The sequence below is a fragment of the Phacochoerus africanus genome, chromosome 2 (assembly GCF_016906955.1).
Source record: "Phacochoerus africanus isolate WHEZ1 chromosome 2, ROS_Pafr_v1, whole genome shotgun sequence".
Lineage (NCBI taxonomy): Eukaryota > Metazoa > Chordata > Mammalia > Artiodactyla > Suidae > Phacochoerus > Phacochoerus africanus.
In genome coordinates, this window is record NC_062545.1 from 136,323,398 (window position 1) to 136,341,154 (window position 17,757).

Sequence of the window (17,757 nt, forward strand, 5' to 3'; positions counted from 1 at the left end):
TCTTTGATTACCTTTCCCGTTTATTTTAATAGCTGCTGATCTGTTTAGATTTTCTTCTCTTCTGTAGTCAATTTGGCAATTTATATTCTCCTTGAGAATCATAAATTCCACCTGGGTTCTTAGAGCTTTTACATATTGGAGCCAAGTGGTTACTTATGATTCTTTGAACTCCCAAAGTAGCAAACTGCATGTTTAGGTAACATGCTGTTTTCTTCAAGAGAAAAATGATCAGGATTAAGAAAAAATAAAGAATAACATAAATTAGAAAGGGGTAGGGGGAAGAGTAATGGTAATGTTTTAGTATAACTTCCCAAACTGTTGGGAATCGGCATGAAATCAATACCGTACACCTAAACTTACTCAGTGAACACCTAACTTACTGTACACCTAACTTACTCAATGAACATAGCAAATACGAAGTGGTGCTCTTCTGGCTTAAGGTATATTAAAAATACCCAATATATTTCATAAGTTCTAAGCTTGTTAATATTATGGTTTAAGTGTTCCTTATCCAAATTAATGTAAGAATATTCTCACTTAAAGCAGACTTGTTAGCCTCCAGATCCATGAAACAGGATTTTTAGATAGTGTGTTCCTCGTGAAACACAGTATTTCTGAGCTCGTAAAGCCTTCCTACATTCCAATTTAGACATGATAAAAGAGGCCAAGAGAAATTAAGGGACTGCCACGAGTTGGCCTCTCAAACAGTCAGAGACCAGAGCCCACCTTGACCAAGTCCTGGTTTGTCCCATCAGACAACATATCACTCTGAATTATGCAAATAGTTAAATCTGATCATGTAAAATACTTATGAAGTAGGGGGAAAAAAATCTCATTTTCCTCTTAGAAGATCTGGACACACAAGAGAGGGGAGGGTTTGTCTGCTGGACATTATTTAACCGACACATTCCTGAAGAGGAGATGAAGGAGAGCATCTCTTGATTTCCAGTATTTTTAAAAACACTTTCTCCAACAGAACTAAAAAAATCAAGGAAAGTGCCTCTATAGATAAAACTGATGTTAAATGTTTAAACAATCCAGATCTTCGTTTATTTTTAAGTTGTCAGGCTCGCCTTTAGAGAACATTTTAAAAAAGGAGTCTCATGTATGTAGCGAACACCGTGAAAGTTAAATTTCTCTGGCCTTTTAATTACCCTCTCCTCTAAATGCCCAAAATATCCAAAGCAATTAAGTCCTAATTACACAATTTCTTTTCCTAAAATAAAGGGCTGATTTTGAGTCACAGAACAAAACACATCTGAAACTAGTTAACAGATACTTGAGAATCACAGGAGATCATCAGGACGACCAAGAAAAAGTCAGAGGTTTTCTTTGGTTTGTTTTCTTGAAAGGCTTCAACTTTAAGAAACACAGTTTATTCCCAGAGATATTTTGCAAAATTCCAGGACACAATGTCTAAAAATGAAACGTTACATTCTGGCATGGTCTCTTATCTATGAATTTGTCAAAAGGTTTCTAAAATGCTAGGTTAAAATACCTTATAGGACAAAAAGGATCTTTTTAACACCTGTTACATTTTTACAAAGTTGGGGAAGGGCAAAAAGTATATATGAGCACAAGTGTAAACTATAATCTGTTTTATCTACTCTGGTATTTTGTTTTTTCTGGTCTTGTTTTTTGTTTTTCCAAAACACCATCTCATTCAATACTTTGGAGTTATGACCTCTGCATCCTATATTTTTATATGCTCTAAGAATAAGTTTTTTGGCCCAATTTAAGAAGTTAGCAGGGTTTGGGTAACAGATATTACTATGCTATGCAATCACGTGCAAAAGTAAGCTGAACAGATATGCATTTGATGGGGAGATTGATAGCGCTGATGAATGAAATCTTTAGAGAACCTAAAAATTTTATTACAGCCATTACTTTCAACCTCTTCCCCCAAAGCCTCTTATCAAAGCCACTAATAAGGAATACAGCTGACTGCTCTGACCTTGTCTTGGCTTATGTCTTTAGGGGACAATACTAGTGAAAACTGAAGGGCCCTAAAGATAGGAAACAAATGGGAGGTCACAAGACCAGACGGTGCAAAGTGAGGCAGGGTAGGTTGGTCCTTGCTGACTGGTGGCAGTTAGAGACAGAGGGTGGGAACATAACAACAAAAGCAAAACTCTTTTATGTTTTATGTCATGTCACTCTAAATTCTTTTGCTTGAATGCCACCAAGAAGGGACAAATCAGCATGGAAGAGTAAACAGAATTCCAGGCAAGGTGTTGGGTGGGCAGAGGACAATAACTGTGATACAAAGCCTGGGTCAAGTTTCCACTAAACAGAACAGGGGAATGGGTGGTCACAGAGCCCTGACTGCAAAGCTCTGAGGAATGGTGGTGGCCCTGGTGGCTCCAGCTCTTCTAGGTGTAGTCACTGATGTCCCTGAGCTAGTACTGATGGAGGGAGGGATGTGTGCAGTTCTGAGACATAAAAAGCACCTTTATACACTCATGCCCAGACACAAGGGACCAAGAAATCCATGCAACAATATGACTAAAAGATGTTACCTCCCCCCACTGCTTTTTGGTTATGGGGAGTAAAGCTCGAACCAGCAGCTAATGTTCTGTGGAGTGAGATATTTTTTTTCTATCCTGTACCCTGCCCTGTCTAGCACTGCCATTCACTGGCACTCTCACCATGTGATTCTGGTGGGCGGTCAATAATGTGGCACCCAACTGCTGGCCATAGGAGGGGACACCTGACCCAGACTAGTGGATCAGAGCCTTTTATGAGGCTCATTATGGGGTAAAAGAGAAGTACCACTTTTCCCTGGGATTTAACTCTCTATTAGAGTAAACAAATTAGCAACCATCAGGGACCATCTTTGTTGTTTGAGGATGAAGTCAACATGGAAAACAAGAATACAAAAGGGAAGAACGAGGTGATACTGACGACATTTTGTCTTCTGGATTCCAGAATGCCAAACCTCTCCTCCACACTTCACAGTTGTATCTCTGGACCAATAAATTCTCCTTTGTGTGTGTGTGTTTAATCTAGTTTGACTGGATTTCTGTCACCTACAATAAAAATGGTTCCAATTTATCAATGGTGGCCAGGAAAGCAGATATGGGCCGATGTGAGTTGTCTATCCGGAGCAACGGTGAGCCTGAAGCAGGAACTGCAATTGTAAGTGGACAGAGTAACCTGTCTTCAAAGTTTCAAAGAACCTGTCTTTCAGCAGCACACACAGGTCTGTGATTCTTTTCTCTTAGTCCCAGGGAGAAGCACTGCATGAACATATTCCATTAAGGTGAGTCAGTAAAGATGGCCCCTCACCTTGACAATTTTTTCAGGAAGGGGAGGCCTGGACCTAGATTCTCTACATCCTACTCCAATATAATGTTCCTGTTACCCTGAAAACTCCATCTTATTTTTAACCTTTAGTTAGGAATTTAAGTAGTTGATACCTTTTGAAATACCCAACCATCCCGGTTCCCTTTAGCTTATTCAACCTTTTGTTTTATTTCTAGTCTCTTAGCCTCTACTGCTGACATCTGCTTGTAAACACAATCTTAGTATTCTAAATATCATCTGTTCCCACTGCATATTCCTCACCTAAAGTCATAATCTCCTGTTTGTCACATCATAATCACTTCCCCAGAGCACTGTTGCTTCAGGGGGGGAATAAAGCAGCAGGAGGAGATGGACTCTTAGAAACAAAGATCCTAATTTCTTACAGCAAAGGACATCCTTCACGAAGCCTATCTAGCTTTACAGACTACACCCTCATGAAGTCCCACAGAGTGATACATGAATGCAAGGAGAATACCCGTGTAAAATATGCTGGTTTGTCATAAGGCGAGACCAAACGGGGTAGGGTGAGGTAGGGACAAAGCAAAGTCTCTCAGGTGTCACTCAAAATAATTGTTAGCTTCTACTAACAGGGCAACATTCACTGGAAAGAATAAAATATCTCCTGAGCCATCCTTATTAAGCCAAACTTAAAAAGAATTTGCGCAAGCTAGTGGCCGTGGAAGTCACTAATGGAAGTCCCTCCAACCTGGAGATATGCCAGCCCATGGAGGATGAACGGATTTGTCTTCTATCTTTGGTACAAGCGCTTTCATATCTTCCCTAACGGTGCGAACCATCTTGTCTTCTCGCTGTCACTACTTTCCTTTCCTCCCTTGCCTTTTGTCTAAATCTCCCCCCCCACTCCTGCCACAACCCCGTAAAAGAGAGAGAAGATAGAACAAAACATGGTCTCATTAATTACCTGAGAGATACAAATGAAAACAATTCCATCAGGAGACAAAATACATTTTCTCTTTCATTCCATTAGAAATGGAACAAACCCCGAGCAGAGGGGATAAGGATGGACACAATGCTAATGGGTCACTTTAAAGTTTGAGAAGGGTTTTTTGTGCTTTCAAGCCTAAAACTGGGCAGCAGGGTTTCCACATCTTCCGAGACTTTAAATGCCGATCAATAAATATTAATTCTAAATTAACTCTCTTTGGAAAGAACTGACATGTACTTACCTGAAATTTTTCTGGAAGGCTCCCTGTTTGATTTATGTTTTGTCTTTTTAAATCCCTAATGGTGTCTGCCCTTGGCAAGTACTTAAAAGGTATCTGTCTGCTGCACCAACCAAAGAATGGTTAGCTTAATGGTAAGACAGCCAAGCTAAGGAGTTCAACTAGCCGTCTGAGAAGCACATGGCAGCAGGAAGGGGTTGCTGTGAGAGAGCCTATGAGTAAGCCAAATTCCATCACCACTTCCAGAGAAGTAGCTTCTGAGCCAGTGGCATTTTCCTCATATGTAAAGGGCAGCTATTGATTTTTCGTATAATTTGTTCCTTTCTTTCAAAAGTTTCACAGAAGTAGCACAACAACAGTCTTGGATGTATTTATTTTCGTTATCAAAACAAGTGGGACAGGCTAGATGGAAATGCATTCTTACTGGACACACATGGCAACTGTGTGGCTGTGGGCAGCTAGAGGGAGGGAATGCTTACCATCAACTTGGTACTAACTAGTGTAGTTCCTGCCTACAGAGAATACACTCGACAAAAGTGAGTTGAAAAGAATGAGCAAACGATGAATAGACTGACAAGAACTCAGAAATTTCTAGAAATTATCTGTACTAATTTGTTTGTAACTTGTCTCCCTACTAGATCATAATGCTACAAAAACAGGGATTGCATCTGACTTAGCACATCTAGTGCCTGAAATAGTACCTGACTCAGTAACTTATTTTTGGAATAAAGGAATAAATATATGAATACAATATATTTTCATATTGGAGAAACTAACATCATTTATTCAACTCTGACTTCTCTTAATATCCATTTTGAGAAGTACAAAATAGATAAATCTACAAGATGGGCTAAATCCATGAGCACACCCAAATCTTCAATGAAAAGGACTCTTTCTTCCCTTTTCAATAGTGCCTAGTTAAATCTTTTGCCATAGCAACTGCTCGGTACATGGTTATGAATCAAGAAAACTTAAGAAATTATTAAGGTTAAGATAAAAGTGATTCATTTTTATTTTTCCCTTCTATCTGACCTCTCTCTAAAAAAGGTCAGATAAAATATGTATTTTATAAAATGACATATAGCACACAATGGAGAAAAATTTTAAATGGGATAAAAAATTTCGGGAAGTCATAATTCTTAAGAAGGGTTAATATATAAACAAATAAGAATCTTTGTCTTTTGAAAGTAGTCCAGATGAGAAGCAGAGAGAGATTGATTTTACTTTCACTTGTTAAAAAAAAAAAATCAAAGTAAAGCAAATATGTTTGCAATGTCTCTGCAACAAAAATTCAAGGTATACACGTGTAAACAAGAAAACAGAGGATCAGATTAGTGGTCTATTTATATACCAATATTTTTCTGTAGTTGGATTTAAAATGATGATCTATCTAAATTTACCTGACACAGTACTTTAGATCTAATTCATCATTGTGAAGGGGTATTTACCAGGTAAAAGAACATCCCCATGACAGTATTTTATACAAGGCTTTGAATTTTCATGTTTTAACTGTAAATAAACATGTATTTATTCAGTACTACATTGAAGTGCTTAAATGCACAGAATCATATTTCTTTGTATGCTGATGAGGAAATGCTGCATAATGGCACTGAGGTTACATAAGTCAGCTAAACATTCATTTAAATATTGGTTAAGTATCATCTTCGGTATGCGTCCATAAAATAATTACCTTTAGAGCCTAGAGCACAGTGGAAAAGAGGGGACCCTTCCATTTTAAGTCTCTTGTCTGAACTTGTATGCAAGTGGTCATGACTCCTTGGCTGTGTTTCTGCACTGCCTTTGTCACCCAGGGCAACTCAGCCTAATGCACTCAGTCTCCCAGAATCAAGGGAGTGGAGAACTTAAGACTAAGTTTTAGGCCATGAGTAAGCATTTACTCTTCCTCCTTACTGGGGTCTTGTAGGCCTCAGGAAAGCATAGAAAAACTACACAAAGCAAAGGAGTGGAACTGAGAGCCTGATTACTTGTAAGCAGATGGTGCCAAGAGGGTAACACCAAAATATGACTGCTCAACTAGCGGCTTCAAACCACAGATCTGGCCATGGCTTACAGGCCACTAAGTGATCCATGTGACCAGATACTTCCTAATTTTTATTTATTTATTTTTATTATTATTATTATTTGTTGTTGTTGTTGTTGTTGCTATTTCTTCGGCCGCTCCCGCGGCATATGGAGGTTCCCAGGCTAGGGCTTGAATCGGAGCTGTAGCCACCGGCCTACGCCAGAGCCACAGCAACGCGGGATCCGAGCCGCGTCTGCAACCTACACCACAGCTCACGGCAACGCTGGATCGTTAACCCACTGAGCAAGGGCAGGGACCGAACCCGCAACCTCATGGTTCCTAGTCAGATTCGTTGACCACTGCGCCACGACGGGAACTCCCTAATTTTTATTTTTAAGAAGTCCTAGATTTTTAATTTTTGTTTTATTTTATTTTTTGGTTTTTCAGGGTCACACCCAAAAGCATACAGAGGTTCCCAGGCTAGGGGTCTAATCAGAGCTACAGCTGCCAGCCTACGCCAGAGCCACAGTGACAAGGGATCCAAGCTGTGTCTGTGACCTACGTCACAGCTCATAGCAACACCAGATCCTTAACCCACTGAGTGGAGGCCAGGGATCAAACCAGCAACCTTATGGTTCCTAGTCAGATTCATTTCCGCTGCACCACAATGGGAAGTCCAGATACTTTGTAATATTAACAGAACTCCGCACTTCTACAATGTATCTCTTGGTGCATCATGGGTCATCTAGTCCAACTGGTTCTGAGCCATTATAAACTCTAATTTTTAAAATTAGATTTTAAAAGACGATTTCTATCTAATTTACCTTCTTTCCATATGCTGAATAGCTCAGTTCTTCTCACACAAAAAATCTGCTGCTTTAAATACCAAAGTTTAATTCAGTAATCTGAGGCCACTTTCCTAATTTATCAACTTTCTTTAACCCTAGCTAGAGAATATTCACAGTATTTCCCATCTCCAAATAATCAATAATCTTATAACACAGTCAACTCCTTCTCCAGGTCATTAATAAAAATACTGAATATGAAGACTTTAAATAGACTTTTTGTAGGACTGTATATAACATTCCTCCCCAACTTGACATAAGGCCATTTACTGGACTTTCTTTGGCTATGTCTTGTTCATTTTGGAACAAAAATTATGGAATTCAATACTGAATTTATTTTCTTTTTTCAGCCGTACCTGCAGCATATGGAAGTTCCCAGGCTAGGGGCTGAATCGGAGCTGCAGCTGAGGCCTATGCCTCAGCCATGGGATTACTGGATCCAAGCTGCATCTGCAACCTATGCCGCAGCTTGTGGCAATGCCAGATCCTTAACCTACTATGAGCGAGGCCAAGGATTGAACCTGCATCCTCATGGAGGCAATGTCGGATACTTAGCCTGCTGAGCCACAGTGGGAACTCCAATCCCCAATACTGATTTTTTAAAAATATCTATAAAACAGATGTGTATAATAATATGACCTGTATAGAACTTTTACAAATTACCACATTTAAATAGAGAAGAGGAATTAATTCATTGTAGAATTCTTTATACTTTCCACAGTCATTAATGATATGTATGCCTTTTAAGGCTTAATTTCTAATGCTTAAGAGATGTTGAAGGAAAAAAAATCTGTAATAAGATTCCACACTGGCACACAAACACATGCATACATGTGAGATTTTAAAAATCATACTAAATCTGTGATGACAACTTGTGTCTGGAATAAAAATAATAAAGGTCCAATATTTCATTTTCGAGTAAAAGTAGTACCTAATTCCATACATGAGACAAAAATTTCTCACATGAATTTTTCTAAGTATTATTTTCAATATATAAAGCATCTTATAGACAATATTTCTTTTGTTTCTTTCATAAGGCCTAGATGATGGTTAATATCTCACGATACCAAAAGTAATACTGCAACAGATATTAAAGCATTTTTTCAGCCACTTATGCTATAAAATATTAATTGCAAGTCTGTGCATGTACTGTCTATACAGGGGGTTAGGTAACTGAGTTCCTGCTCAGTTCTAAATCAATAAAAGATAACATGCACAGTATCCATCATCGTTTGTTCTTCCTTTAGTACATAATAACTACAAGTGGAAGATTTTAAAAATATATATATTTAAGCACTCGTGGAGATATTATAAGCTGGCGAGCATGTAAGCAATACTTACCAAGGAAGGACAGGTTTTTCTCCAGAAGCAAATCTCTTAGCAGGACTTCATGCTCATAACCAATGGCGCTGAGAAGTCAGAGTTAAGGAAGGTTACAGGTAGAATTACACTATCAGAAAAATGCTAATGCCAGGGCAATACTTTGAGATGAAATGGAAAATGGAGGCAATTATAGCAACTATTTTCACCTGTAGCCCACACCTCTGAGGAATGAGATTTCTGTACACATCTCCTTATTTAAATGATTCAATGGACATTTTCTATAAAGTTTAAATAGATTTTGCCAAGTAAAGATTTGTAAATGGATGTGTACTTTATCTTCTTTTGAAAAGAGAGAGTCATTTTAAACACCCTTTATGCTATATTAAACATTCCTCAATTCCATTTAGGACCATTTATTAAGCACTTCCTAAGTATGGCAAAGAATACCAAGCAGCCTTTACCCTAAAAGAGTTTCCAGTCTTACAGAGTTCCATAAATCTCTTGTGAATTCACACTGGTCACAGAGCCAGCATTTGGCATCTCCTATTTCACTTCTAGTCTCTGACTGGTGATCTTCTGTGACTTGGGAAGCCAAACTGACTTGTTGAGAATTATATATACTTTGGAGGAAGGACCTCCTATTAAGGGCTGTGGATTAGGGTGTGGGTACAGAGGCTATTTTGAGGTTTCTTCTCATGTGTGCAAGTGTTCACATATTGTAACATGCATTTAAATATATACACACACACCCATACAATTTTTTTGGAGTGCTGTTATGAGGCAGGCACTGTGTTAAGTGTTTTAAGTGCTATGTTATTTCACCCCCATGGTTATTATCATACTCATTTCATAGATGAGGAAACTGAGGCTTAGAAAGGAGTCTGCATAAGGTCATATGGCTAATGTATGGCTCGGAGGGTCAGAATAAAATGTCTGCAAAGCCTGTCTATGACTTCCATTCAGCTTCTTCTTCTTCTTTTTTTTTTTTTTTTTTCTTTTTATGGCCACACCTGCAGCATATGGAAGTTTCCAGGCCAGGGGTCCAATTGGAGCTACAGCTGTGACCTACATCACAGCCACAGCAACACTGAATCTGAACTGCATCTGTGACCTACACTGCAGCTTGCAGCAATGGTAGATCCTTAACCCACTTAAGTGAGGCCAGGGATCAAACCCACATCCTCGTGGATATAAGTTGGGTCCTTAACCCATTGACCCATAACAGGAACTCTTTCATACAGTGTCTTTAACAATATTAAAATACATTATGTAAAAATAATTGATACTAGTTAATATTTCCTAAATACCGTACACTAAACCATTGCACTGGACACTTGGGAGTATTATTTAATCTTCACAGCAACCACATGAGAAGGTTACTATTAGTCATTTTTACAGTTAAGGAAAAACCAAGGTTCAGGAAGGCCGAGGAACTTGCTGATGGTTCCATGGCTGGTAAGTAATGAAATCAGGAATGGGACTTGGAATTCTCTTGTATTTTCCAAAAAGGATGAGATTGTACAGAGTCTCGTGTATTTTCCAAAAGGATGAGATTGTACAGTCTGATACTTTAATTCTGTCCAAAGCATTTAGTTACATAGGCAGACCTTGCAGGGATTGTGGGTTCAGTTCCACAATAATATAAATATCACAATAAAGAAAGTCACATGAATTTTTTGGTTTCCCAGGACATGTAAAAGTTATATTTACACCATGATGTAGTCAACTAAGTGTTTAATAACACTGCCTTAAAAAAACAGACATGCCTTAATTAAACACTCTGGCTAAAAAACACTAACCATCACCTGAACCTTCAGCGAGTTGCAATCTTTTTGCAATCATAACATCACGGATCACCACGACAAATAAAATAATAATGAAAAAATTACCAAAAGGTGACACGGAGACACAAAGTGAGCAAATGCTGTTGGAAAAATGGCACTGAAAGGCTTGCTTGATGCAAGGTTGCCACAAACCTTCAATTTGTAAGAAACATAACATTTGAGAGGCACAATAAAGCAAAACGCAATAAAATGAGGTGTGCCTATAATGATCTAATTCTCCTTCTCACTGATAATGTCAATCAGCTCCTACAACTCCTTGGCTTACCACAGACACTTTAATTCTGATTCTGCAATACAAGAGTCCAATTTAAATCAAAGAAAGCTTGGAGTTCCTGTGTGGCTCAGCAGAAACAAATCTGACTGGCATCCATGAGGATGGAGGTTCGATCCCTGGCCTTGTTCAGTGGGTTAAGGATCCAGCATTGCCATGAGTTGTGGTGTAGGTCTCAGACGTGAGCTCGGTTCTGGCGTTGCTGTGGCTGTGGTGTAGGCCGGCAGCTACAGCTCCGATTAGACCCTTAGCCTGGGAATCTCCATATGCAGCAAGTGTGGCCCTAAAAAACAAATCAATTAATCAATCAATCAAGCAAGCAAGCAATCAAAGAAAACATATTATTTGTAAAAAAACAACAACAACAACAAAACAACAAAAAACTCAGAGAATTGTCTTGCCTTTTCTCAGCAGATAAGTGAATATAATTTAAATCTTAGCATTCAAGAGGTGTGATTCATAGTCACTGTCAAAACAAGCCCCAAATCACTATCACTGTCTTTTTCTTCCTATTGTCCCCTCCTTCCCAAGCACATGCCTGCACATATTTAATTTCTCATTGAAAACAAAATAAAGGAAACAAAATTTTAAATCACAAAACTTCACACATTTACAGAGACTTCTGAAGACATCTGATGAGTACCTCTGAGTGGCCTCTCATTACTAGGGGCTTCCCACGTTTTAGAACTAAATTATTTACTTCTGCTCTCTATAAATGTGCTCTCATTCCTATTGCTGTAAATTATTTACATCTAAAATGTTGAATCATGAAACTGAGGTTACTGATGGTAGAGAAATGAAACGTGCAGCATTTTCAGCTTCCTGCATCATTATCTTCCCTTGCTTCTCTGTTTAGGTCTTTGTCTAACAGCTGTGGAAAGTTGAGGTGGCTAGTTTCTCATACCTTTTGTGTTGGTAAAAATAACCTGTGGCAGGAAAGGTGTGAGTGCACATGGCTATGTAGGAAAAATTATTGTAGACATGAAAAGGAAAGCACAATGCCAATTTATACATCCTTTGCTACTGTGCTTTTTTAGCATCTTATTAATAAATGACCAATTTACTTTATTCTACTTACACAAATGTCTACATGTAACATTTTCATAATAGAGTGAAAAGGCTTTGCGACTACACTATTCACTAAATGTGTACTTGCTTTCTAATGAAATGATGTAATTTACTGAGAGTAAGCCATGTAAACACTACCAAATTATCAGAAAAACATATAAAACAGCATTTTCACTCACAGGGAAATCCAATAATTTTTACTCAGTGTGAAATAAAATAATTCCTGTTTGGCCTCAGAAACATCTATACAAGTGTATTTATATTATATAAAACTGCTACTACCTCAATGCAAAGATAAAATCAGTTCTCTATAAACTTCTCAGCCTGTTTTATTTTGCATGGTAAGAACAATTACTAATTTGAAACTTTGGAAAGATATACTTCTTGATTATGCTTTGTTTGATATAGACATATATAAAATACAAGGCTTAGAAAATAAAGCTTATAAAAATAGTAATTTTTCCTGGCAAAAGGCATAATGGAACTGTGAAATTATAATCTAGTCAGTGAATGCAGTTTATAGACATACATCATTATCAATTTATCATTTATCAATTGAGATCATGTACTACATTAAATTCTACTGGCAATAACACAGCCAAAAAAGGAACGTGAATGATGGCAAAAATGGAAGGAAAATACTCCAAACAGAATTTATAATGCTTCATAAGCAGAAACACTTAGACTTTCTCTATAATAATACCGATTATTGATGTATGGCAGTGACCATGGGGCAAAACTTGTAAATAACCTCACAAGCCATTTTCTTCGCCAGCAATACAGCAATCCAGTTTCCCGTAAGCATCTCAACTATTACTGAAAAATAGCCTCCTGGCATTTACAAAGCAGTTGACTTCATACTTTAGTCCATGCATATATAATTAGATAGTTATATTTAAAATCAATATGCAATCCTTCAAAAGACATTATGCTTTTAAAACCTTAACTTTAAATTGATTTTTAACTATTTTATGTGCTTTAAAATTAACATGTAACTCTGCCCCAGATACTCTGAGATGGTGTTAGTTGTTATATGAAAGCGCTAAACATTATCACTGTAGCAACACGGGGTTGGCATTCTGACAATTTCTAACACTTGTTAATTTTACACTGAAAATAAAGTATACTTTCACTTTGGTCTAATAAAGAGATGAGCTTATCACAATGCTGTGATTTTATAAATTTAAGTTAGATTAGGAGGAAACAGACTTGGGGAATAGACATACAAAGGGCTATAATATAAACACTGAATATTCTTACCAGTGGGCTCTGTTAAAAGATCATTTTTCTTCTTATTTTTTCTTTTTCTTTTTTGGCTGCCCCGAAGTATATGGAGTTCCCAGGCCAGGGATCAGATCTGAGCTGCAGTTGCAACCTATGCCTCTATGCCCCAGCTGCAGCGATGCCTGATCCTTAACCCACTGTGCCAGGGATCAAACCTGCACTCCAGCACTCCAAAGACACCACCGATCCCGTTGCGCCACAGTGGGAACCCAAAAGATCATTTTTCAAAAGTTAACTTTATAAAAATAAATCTTTTTTTAACAAAAATTTCACTGACTCTAAACCTTTATGAAACAAGGTGGAATAAACACACACACACACACACACACACACACACACACACACACACACACACACACAGGATTAGCAAGGGCTTCAAACAAAAAGCCTCCTGACTGATAATCACCAAGTCACAACTGTTCACAACACTACAGAGCCCAGAGGTGCATGTTATATTAAGAAATATGAGACTAATAGACTCAGACATAATTTTCATTAAAAAATTACTAATTATTCACACTTTAAATAGTATTTTTAGGCAAAGATTATCCAAATTCTTAGTGTTGCCACAACACTACTAAGTGTATGGATTAAAAATGCCCTGCTTCTTGAAGTAGTTACTGTCCACTCAAATCCTGTTTTAAGAAGCATTAATGCTTTAGTAATCTCAATGTCTTTCATGAAGAATGACTAAGACATCTGTCCTCATAGCCTTAAATTCAGTCCAGAGGGAAAATCAGCTTGGTTTTATCCAAAAATGTTTATTACTAGGGACCCCAGCAGCAGCTCAGGTTGTAATCAACATTTAAGCAATAAGAATCTACTGCCCTTTAAAATGCTATCTATGGTCTCTGGTGGCATTTTAATCACATCGTCCTTTAACTTCAGGCTCAAAATTTACTCTAGTAAACTCAACTGAATTTCGTCCATTTTAAATAGAAATTTGTTATACTTGAAAAAATCTTCACCAGAATGGTTAGATACATTCCAAGACAGTATGTTACCTGACAAATGACTCTGTACCTTTAAACTCATTGAAAACCAAGCAGTTTGAAATAAGCATGTGAACGTGCAACTGCTGAACTGACATCTTCCTGGGGCCTCTCTGATTTTCTTTTTTTAAGGCATAGAAAAGAATGGTCTGCAGTGACCCTCCAGTTGATTGAATATAAAAGAGAAGAGTGTGAAATGTGTTTTGTGAAGCAGAACTTTATGTCAGGTTAAAGCTAGACACATCTCCTCCACTGAGTCTAAGCTCGTCAATTGTGCACCTAAAATTTTATGGGGAAGGATACTGTTTGATGCAGTCCACCAGTGGTCCATAACAGCAGTCGTTCACGATGCACTGCAGACAAGAGAAAGGGTCTGGGGTGGAGTGACTACAAAAACTGTTACAGCTCAACAGTGCCTTAAAAGCAGTGATTACTTTTCTTTAAAAAAAATTTTTTTTTAATAGCTATCAAAAACACTGTTCGGATTTCATCACAGAAAACAAAAATTGCACGCTTTTTATTCACTATAAAAGCAAGCTATTAAAAGGTGAAATGCTCTTCTCGCAAATATTGCATTGCCATTTATGGTGCACCCTGACCTCAGTGATAGTTTATGATGACAGTAATTAAATGAGGTTTAAAATCCTTTACTCTACTAGGCAGATAACAGCATTGCCACTGAAAACAGACAGCTGTGATTAATACCTGATAGACCTGATTTGCTAGAACTCCATCTGGAATCTGAGAAGGGTCCCGTAGCATACTATTTATAACAGACTTGGAGGCTGCAGAAGAAAAGAGATGAACTGTTAGCAGACAGTCAACATACTTTTAATACAACATGAGAAGTGACATAAACCTATAAATACACAAGCCATGAAAATGAAAACATTACTGATACTAATCATTTCCCCCTTTTTTCAGATCTAAGGGAAGCTTTTAATTAGGCCATTTTGCCAAGTTTATAAGCCACATTGCCAGATTTGAAGATGACCTAATTTTTCCAAGGTAAATTAACAAGTACAGACCTAAAGCGTATGTCTCTTTGCAGATAAATTAGCTTTGGAAAAGCCCACTTGGGGAAAACAAAACAAAACAAAACAAAAATAATAAGGCAAGAAAATATTTACCTTTTGTAGGTAATTATGTTATAACTGAGCATATGTACTTGGAGAGCTTAGTGAAGGCAGGTTAGATTCAAAGACTTCAATCATGTCAATAAAAAGAACTTTCAGCCAAGAAAGCTCTCTGAATTCCAAACCTTTCTAAAATAATTCTCATCAACTGCCATAAAATGTTATATCCATTTCACAGGTGAGGAAAGTAGGTAAAACTAACTGACAATTAAATGAGGAAAAAAATATATACATACACATATTTATATTTATATATGAATTTTTGTCTAAACTATGTCTCACCCAATTGCAAATTAAACTGACCTTATCCTGGGGAGCTGCAACAGAAGCAGCTATAAGAGACATCATATAACCCTCTGAAATTTGAGGCAAGAGATCTTGGCCTCACTGTTCACTGTAGGCAAGCAGAGGCTAGAGTGGCCAGAACTCCTCTTCCTTAGCTTGAGAAGACGGCAAGTCTCTAGACTGAAGCTAAGTCAAGTGCTAATTACGAATGAATTATTTCAAGTCCTCCAGTGGAATCATTCCCAAACATTTAACAGAACAGCTTAGGGCCTGGTCCCTAATAGCACAAAGTAAGATGCACAGTGGATACTTGCCTAGTTAACAGAATGGACTCAGACCAGGGATCTATATCATTCAGGTTATGAGATAATTTTTGGCCTAACTTTTTTTTTAGATTATTACGTTCTTTATCAAGTTCAGTACCATAAGAACACTGACAGGTATGATAAATGTTAGTAAATACTGTGGAAACAAATAAGGAAATTACATCTTACTTAAGCATAGTACTGAGTGCACAAGGAAAAAAAAATGAAGTGTGGTTATTTTGAATTATTTCCTATTCTTAATTGGATAACTGCATACTTATAGCCGCAGCATGTTACATTGTATAGTTAATCGCCATTTGTAAACATGTTTGTATTGCAAGTGGAGGGGTTGTATTTGGAGTCTCAAGAAGATCATCATCACTGGAGGAAGCCCATCCAGGCCTGTCCCTACAACCAGCTCTGCAACCTGGCAAGTTATGGAGCCTTTCAAATTCAGTGTCTTTATCTACACAAAGTGATAAGGTTATCTGACCAGACTGTCTGAAGGGTTCTTATACGAGCCCCTAGAGAAAACAGCTACAACAGCTACTGTGTCATTTATTTTGTTAAAGCTTAAGTAATAATAAGAACCAAAGCAGGCTTGGGCATTTGCTTCATGTAGGCTTAAGTAAGATTCAATTACTCCCGAAAGAAACTACCATGCATAAGGAACACCAAACTTTGGCAATACAAAGAAGCAAACTATCTTATTATGAAAGAATGGATTATTGCAATAATAGTGTTAAATGGATTGTAAAGGATCTGGTGAACTCACTCTTGTCTTCCCAACTTAATTTTCAGGCCAGGCTCTAGGAGGGGAACCAAAGCAATCACTCAGACACTGGGTCACCTTCTCTGAGGTCCTGTACTCCCTCTGGTCCGTCACCAAGTCAGCAGATAGTGATGGTAGACCCATTCTTGGGTGGTACTCATGAGGCCATCAGCGTCTCAAGGAAACAAAAGCACCTTCTCCATGTGTACCTGGACATTGCTAAGATTTATACAGCTTACTCTCATGAATCAACACCAAAAGGCTATTAAACAACCAGATGGCATAACCCAAAGCTCTATCCTACAGAAAGTTACTGACCTCTTACCCAACTACATCCAAACTCATTGCTCAAATCATAAAACAAGGGCCCTTTTTAAAAGAGGGACAATATTCCTAAGACAGAAAAAAATTAGGTCATTTATTTTATGAAGGAAGAAAGGGCAATATTACAGGAGTTCCCATTGTGGCTCAGTGGAAACAAATCGGACTAGTATCCATGAGGACACATTTGATCCCTGGCCTTGATCAGTGGGTTAAGGATCAGGTGTTGTCATGAGCTATGGTGTAGGTCACAAATATGGCTTGGTTCCCACATTGCTGTGGCTGTGGCGTAGGCCAGCAGCTATAGCTCCGATTCAACCCCTAGCCTGGGAACCTCCATATGCTGCAGGGGCAGCCCTTAAAAAAAAGGAAAGAAAAGAAAAGGGAAATATTAAAGAAAAAATAAAATGATGATGTCATTAATTTTCTCACAATCTACATTTTAGAACAGGGTGCTTATCAGAATTAAGCCAATACACGTTAAAAACTCAGTTTGACTATAATGAATAGAATACTATTAAAATCAAAGGAAGCTTGCTAGAAGAAGTCAATGATTTTAAACTGAATAGTAAGGAGTTCCTGCTGCAACTCAGCAGGTTGAGAACCCGACCACTATCCATGAGGAAGTGGGCTTGATCCCTGGTCTCCCTCAGTGGGTTAAGGATCTGGTTGTGGCTGCAAGCTGTGGTGTAGGCTGGCAGTTGCAGCTCCAATTTGACCCCTAGGAACTTCCACAAGCCATAGATTAGGCTCTAAAAAGAAATAAAAATAAAAAAATTAAATAGTAAGAACTATATG

At 37.9% G+C, this 17,757-nt stretch overlaps 1 protein-coding gene across 5 annotated transcripts in view; it reads right to left on the bottom strand.

The window, feature by feature from the left end:
- The window catches only part of CDIN1 (CDAN1 interacting nuclease 1), a 230,677-nt gene that overhangs the window by 112,029 nt on the left and 100,891 nt on the right, over positions 1-17,757 (bottom strand). For all 5 annotated transcript variants that reach the window (XM_047766773.1, XM_047766778.1, XM_047766777.1 and 2 more), the window contains 3 exons: positions 14,846-14,925; positions 14,444-14,493; positions 8,700-8,767 (listed from right to left, as the gene is read on the bottom strand). In XM_047766773.1, coding sequence (XP_047622729.1) covers positions 8,700-8,767; positions 14,444-14,493; positions 14,846-14,925 — 198 coding nt within the window. The remainder of the gene's footprint in view (positions 1-8,699; positions 8,768-14,443; positions 14,494-14,845; positions 14,926-17,757) is intronic.